Source organism: Babylonia areolata, chromosome 24, assembly GCF_041734735.1.
Source record: "Babylonia areolata isolate BAREFJ2019XMU chromosome 24, ASM4173473v1, whole genome shotgun sequence".
NCBI lineage: Eukaryota > Metazoa > Mollusca > Gastropoda > Neogastropoda > Buccinidae > Babylonia > Babylonia areolata.
Genome location: NC_134899.1, coordinates 33,349,728 through 33,356,620, shown reverse-complemented (window position 1 = coordinate 33,356,620; position 6,893 = coordinate 33,349,728). Strand labels below are relative to the sequence as shown.

The 6,893-nt window shown below is 43.1% G+C and overlaps 1 protein-coding gene across 1 annotated transcript in view; it reads right to left on the bottom strand.

Annotated features, from left to right (window-relative positions):
• Positions 1 to 6,873, bottom strand: part of LOC143298617 (neuronal acetylcholine receptor subunit beta-4-like) — a 7,071-nt gene extending 198 nt beyond the window's left edge. Inside the window, exons 1-5 of the mRNA XM_076611498.1 lie at positions 6,716 to 6,873; positions 5,545 to 5,793; positions 4,443 to 4,662; positions 3,038 to 3,220; positions 2,010 to 2,200 (exon numbers count right to left, since the gene is read on the bottom strand). Coding sequence (XP_076467613.1) covers positions 2,010 to 2,200; positions 3,038 to 3,220; positions 4,443 to 4,662; positions 5,545 to 5,793; positions 6,716 to 6,873 — 1,001 coding nt within the window. The remainder of the gene's footprint in view (positions 1 to 2,009; positions 2,201 to 3,037; positions 3,221 to 4,442; positions 4,663 to 5,544; positions 5,794 to 6,715) is intronic.
• Positions 6,874 to 6,893: the final 20 nt, after the last annotated feature.

Here is a 6,893-nt window from a genome sequence, read left to right as displayed (position 1 = left end):
CAGGGCACTTTACATGAAAGAAAATTATTACAAGTTATTTAAAACATTCATGACCACTCTTTCTCAACCCCACCCCCCGCCACCCTCCCCTCCCCTCACACTCTCCCCCTCCCACACTACATACATCCAAAGTGAGCTGACATGGGTGGTGTTGGAGAACAAGGAAGCTGAGAGTACTTATAGATAGGTTTTAAAAAAAAAGAAGAGTTTTTAGTGATGAGCGAAAAGCAGAAATAGAATCAGATGCACGGATATGATGAGGAAGGTTGTTCCAGATGTGAAGGAGCAGCAAAGAAGAAGGAATGTTCACCATTGACACGAGGAAGTTTCAAAAGGAAAACAGTCAGAGGAAGAGCAGAGATTTCTTGCAATCAGGTGTCATAACAAGAAACTAAGCACGGGTAAAGTGACCACATCTCCAATGAACAAAGTCAACAAGCAGCACAATGGACCATATGATCTGTTGACACCAGTTTAAAAAACAAACAAACACGAAAGCTATGCTGGTAAGGGCGCGTAACAAGTTACAATAACATTTGATAAAACAATTCTCCAAGGAACTGTTGAGGGAGGGAGGGAGACGGAGGAGAAGACAGAAAACGATGGACTGACAACATTGCAGAATGGACGGAAATACCATTTGCAGAGATCCAGGATTTGACACACAACCAGCAGGAGGAAGGGGGCAGAGTGGTTAAGACGCCTATCTGCCAATGCAGTATACGTGAGGGTCTGGGTTCGAATGGCCTTTCCTCCGAAGTTTGACCGGAAAACCAAACTGAGCGTCCAGTCGTACGGAAGAGACGACAAACAGGTCCAGTGTGCAGCACGCACTTGACGAACTGGAAAAAAAAGAAACCATGGCAACACAGGTTTTGTCCTGTCAGTTGGCAAAATTCGGTTGCAGAATTCCACTCTCACTGGTACACAAATATATATATATATATATATGCATGCACTCGAGGCCGGACTAAGCGCGTTGGGTTATGCTTCTGGTCAGGTATTTGCCTAGCAGATGTGCAGCGTACATGGATTTGCCCGAACGCATTCACTCCTCCATGAGAAAACAAAATCGAAACAGTCTAAGGACCTGGATAATCTGGTGAACAGTTCTTTACATATGTTAACAGAGAAGATCCCCCAATGGTATAAATTCTTTTAATTAACATACCCGTTTCCGAATGGCGAAGAAAAAATTAATTGCTTCCCCTGTCTGCCTACCATGAAAAATCATTCCAAATGCTGAAGAATCGTTTAAATCACTCACTTATCTCCAAATGCTAAATAATCTTTTCATTACCTCCCCTATCCCCCAATGGTGATAAATCGTTTAATTTGATTCTCAACCTCCCAATGGTGATGAATTACTTAGTTAATTCACCAATATTGCAATGGTGAAGAATCTTTTAATCAATCATCTTAATGTCCCAATGGTGATAATCTTTTGATTAAGTTCCCTATGTCCCTGTGAAGGATCGGCTATCTCCCTTGTCTCCCACTGGTAAAGAATCATTTGCACTTTGCATCAAACTGGCACAGTCACTATATTTGTGCCAACGAAAATCGGCTATTTTTCGGAGAAGGCCAATGACTGTAATGGACCGTACGCGTCAAGAAGAATAGGCAAATACTCTTTACAACTACGGCGTTGTTTACAAACCTAACGATTGCGAAATGTTCTGTAAAGACTGAACAATGTTTCTAGTTGTACAACATCTGGTGAGGCTTACAAGATCAATGATTGTGCCAATGACAAAACACACCTCAAAACGATTAAGATATTTTCCTGCTTGTACAAACTCGTCGATGTTTACACACTCAGTGACTGTGTTAAGGAAATAATCCACACCCAAAAAGATTGGGACTGGGCTTCCACCTGCCCAAACTCCAACGGGGTTTACCCAATCACGAGTACTCGTGAGAGAAAGCCAAGGGTGACAACAGTCAGACAGAGAGAGAATGAGTAAAACAAGAAACGATCGAACGTGAACGCTATCTCTCTCCATGACATCATTTCCGGTCCCGAGAACAAGTCTTGGGACTTGCAGGAGGAGGGGGTGTAGCGGGTTGAAGGTTTGCCGTTGTTGCCGGTGGGTTCATCCTTCAGGTGAACTGGGCCGAGGTCACTGGACAATGTGCAGGTGGAATCCGAAACAGCGTTCCCTTGGGCACTGTCCTGGGGGTCTTCTGCCGGCATTACCTGGAAAAGCGTGTGAGCTTTTTTATTTTCACTCACGAATAAACCAGCTCCAATGCAAGGGAACCAGGTTCACAACAGCAGAGCAGACTGAATCCTTTGAGATTCCTTTTACTTGACGATATAAACGAGACAGAGTTGCTCGCTTATTTTTACAGTTCTTGTCACAGATTTGTATTTCTTTGGTATAATCATTTTCTATTGTCTTAAATGAACCCAAAGAAATACTTCCATATTTCTGTTTTGTAATTCTTGTTCCTCTGCATCAAAATAGCAAACCATATCCTTTTTGTGATAAACAGGGCTACAAACAGTACGAACGAACTGGTCTGAAGCGAATTGGTTTGTAATGAACTAAACCGGATATGACTAAATTTACTGGAACTGATGTGTACTGAATTATCTTCCATTTGTTTGGTTGTTTTATTTAATTCACATCAATAAATAAAGTATGTAGCAAATGAAATGACCCGTCAAATGTCTCGTATGCCTTGTAATTGTTCGTCGTTTCTAAACAGAATGTCTGATGCATTTCTGTGTTTGACAAAAATTCCATCGTCGTTGCTGCGCGTACTTGTCAAATGGATTTGGAGCTCCCTTTTTGGGAAAAGTCTCTGGGTATATTTCTCTTTACCTTTGATTTACCTGGCTGATGGGTAACGCCACCAGCAATAGTTTGAAGTTTTGTGCTTTAAACTAAAAAAAATGTCAGTAGTATTTCTTCCTTGTTTAACATTCCTCTTCTTTTCACATCACTCATTTCCCCCAAAACATATTTCCAAGCAAAACGATAACTGGGGCAGCGCTAATCCAACATAGCTGTCACTAGCCACGCCTTACCCTGTCTTTCCGTGGTCCTTTGCGCATCAGACGTTGCATGGAGAGGGCGATGGTTCGGGTGGTCACCCCGGGTGGGGAACGTTGGTCATCCCTGAAGTGCAGGTTGAGGATCCAGACGGACAGGACCACACCCAGCGCTGTCTTGCCCAGCAACACACTCAGGTACACGGACAGGATGGACGTCTGGATAGAGAACAAAATTTATTTCATTCTGTTTTATTATCTATGTATCTATTCTTAGCTTCATATGTATTTTATTTTACTCCAGTGGCATTACCCAAATTCCTCATACACAGCCACACTCAAATTTGTAATGTCCCAGTCTCAGTGCTGGCAATCCACAGGAAACAGTAAGTGTCAGATCACCATGAGTCCACACACCACAGACGTTGCTTTGCTCTCCTGGAATTCAGAAGAACCTGCTCTGCTGATCGTTTGCTGTGGATCATCTGATCTAGGAACACAATGGAACTGATCTGGTGGAATGTTGAAGGTCGGACTCAGTAACGTGATCATAACCATGAAAATATAATCAAAGTGTTGAGTAAAAGGAAGCAAATGAGAAGCGGAAGAATAAGAAGACGAAGGAGGAGGAGGGGGGATGAAGATGAAAAAGAAAAAGAAGGTGATGATGATGATGATGATGATGATGATGATGATAAAAGAGGGAAACAGTCAAACATATAATAACTTAAGCACATATGTCAGCGAAACGATTTTCAGCTATAAAAAGCATCTATGCTGGAGAAACACAATAAATCATTCCGCTGCTCGGACCCTCCCGTGAGCCCCACGTTGTCAGAGTAGGTCACATTCGTCACAGACAGCGTCTAACCTTTTCAGAGACAGAAAAATTGCGTTTCGCCACTCACCCCTTTTCTCAAGCATAATATGGCTCTGAATGATTTTGAACAACTGTAGAACTGTTGCAGATGTTACTGATGTTCATTTGTTTGTTTTTGTTTTGTTTTGTTTTGTTTAAAACAGAAGAAGGTGGCAGAGTGGTGAAGACGCTTATCTGCCAATAGTGTTTCCGATGGTCTGGGTTCGATTCCCGCTCCCGTCCTTTCCCCCAAGTTGACTGGAAAAACAACAAGTGTGTAGACATTCAGGTGAAACGATAAACCGAGGGCCCGTGTGCGGGACGTATTTGGTACAGTAAAACAGAACCCATGGCAACAAAAGTGTTGTCCTGATAGATACACGAATATATATGCATGCATTCAAGGCCTGACAAGTGTGTTGGGTAATGCTACTGTCAGGCACCTGCCTAGCAGATGTGGTTTAGCATATATGGGTTTGTCCGAGCCAGCAATCACGCCGCCTTGAGAAACTGAAATTGAAATTGATTCATTAAGCAATATACTAGAAAATACCACCGCAAAACTATCAGAAAGAGACTGACATTCATGGAGGTTTTGGGCATCTGGTCGGACACAATGGTGAGGTAGACAGCAAAGGCCAGCAGCACTGTGATGCACGTGCCCATTTTCTCGCCACTGTCAGCTGGCAGAGCGAACACCAGTGTCGCCGTCAGGGACAGGAACAACACTGGCACCAAAATAGCGATGACGTAATACGTCGTCCGTCGCTTCAGTCGTAGTTCGAAGGTCACAGAGGAGAAGCTGATCAAGGCAGAACAGAAACAAAGGACACAAATTCTGGAGAGATTTGTTTTGTTTTGTTTTGTTTTGTTTCAGAACACATCCATAACAGACATGCTTGAAAATTACATGTGACAGCCGTATTGTGGTGCCTTTGGAATATTAATGGCATCTCAAAAGGCCGAGATTTTGTAGAGTTATTTCAAAAGAATGCATGGGTTAGCGTCTTCTTTACAGAGGATTTACAGTGGAAGCCATATTTCTAAGCAACGACTGAAGGTACACATATTTCAAGTGCCTTACAGCAGTAGATGAATTTGAAAGCAATATATAGGTCAGCATGTTTATCACAAAGTCCTTACAGTAGGCAATGATACCCGACACAGCACATGAACAAGTACGCAAAAGACCCGCTAAAGAACGATAACGTCGACCCTAACTACCCTTATACGAACGCCTTGATGTCAAGAGCATTCGCTGAAAGATCGTTGATATCCAGTTATTACACAAGCAATGCATAGGTGTTCGTCTTCAGCATAGAAGCCCTGTGGAGTGTGTATTGCGTGGATACACAGTTTCGTCAGAAAGGTAGTGTAGTGATTAATGTGTTTCCCAAAGTAGGCTAGTAAGCAATATGTCTTTGGAAAAATTGCGTCTTTGTCCCAAAGTCCTGACGGTGGTATACGTCTTTCTAAATAATAACTGGTGTTCCCAAAAACATCACAGATGTATACTCCATTTTCTATGCAAAGCATTGCTGAACGTCTTTATTACAAAGACCTTACAGTGATGAAAATTTATCTAAATTATGGAAAGACATGTCTTCATTCCAAAGGTCTGACAGTGGTGGACATATACCAATTAACGCAAATGTATACTTCTTGTCTGTCCCTAAGGCCTTACACTTGACCCTGGTCAGCAGAACTGAGGTTGAAGGACAGGAGTTCCCAGCTTCCGGAAGGACTATAGTGAAGAAGGCTAGAGGGAGCGGGCGTGCCTGGCACCAGAGAGATCTCGTACCGGCTGGAGACCAGGGTGGTGAAGACGATGTGGCAGGTCTGGGTATCAAAGGGGTAGAAAGTGACGTCAATGCTGCAGGAGGTTTGGTACACCCCTCCAACAATCCACCGGATTCTGCCGCTGTACGTCACACTGACCAGACAGACGTTGGAAGAAAACGTGAAGAATGTGTGTGTGTGTGTGTGTGTGTGTGTGTGTGTGTGTGTGTGTGTGTGTGCATGATTGTTCATATCTGCAATTTTGTAGTATTGTCTTCGTGTATGAATACACATATATGTGGGTTTTGTGTGTGGATCTTTATGTTCATCCGAAAAGCACAAATGTTAGTTTCCAACAAACAGTATGCCACATATGTGTTATCTTCTTTTTTTTTCTTCTTTATCGTTCGTGGGCTTCAACTCCCACTTTCACTCGTGTGTGGGCTTTTACGTGCATGACCGTTTTTACCCCGCCATGTAGTCAGTCATACTCTATTTTCGGGGGTGGGCATGCTGGGTATGTTCTTGTTTCCATAACCCACCGAACACTGACATGGATTACAGGATCTTTAACGTACGTATTTGATCTTCTGCTTGTGTATACACACGAAGGGGGTTCAGGCACAAGCAGGTCTGCACATGCGTTGACATGGGAGATCGGAAAAAAATCTCCACCATTTACACACCAGGCGCCATCACCGAGATTCGAACCCGGGACCCTCAGATTGAAAGTCGAACGCTTTAACCACACGGCTACTGCGCCCTTCAGTATGTGTTATAAATGTGTATCTGATTTTTTTAACTGCCTCAGTTTTACCTGCACTATCATGAGAGAAACAATCAACGCAAACATCATTTAAGTCCTTTCATCATTCAAAGTCTCTGTGTGCAGTTTCTTCCATCAAAAGCTGAATATCAAGACGACGCGCAATTTAGAAACAAGGACAAGCGGATTATCTGACCCACGACCAGAAATGTTTTGTACAGACACCACGGTAATCCTGATTCTTTGGGAAAACAACAACAACAACAACGACGGTCTTGCTATTCAAAACAAAGGAGATGCGGAGCCTTACTACAAGTAATTCTGATCAAAGCCGAGAGGTTGCATGGTTTGCACAACGTTGGAGATGGTGATGTCGGGCGTCCAGAGGTACTTCTGTGGGTAGACAAAGACCTTGGTGAAGTTGTAGGCAGGTATGGTCCATGCCAAACGACGGTCAGTCCATGACATTATCAACTGGACAGAGAACT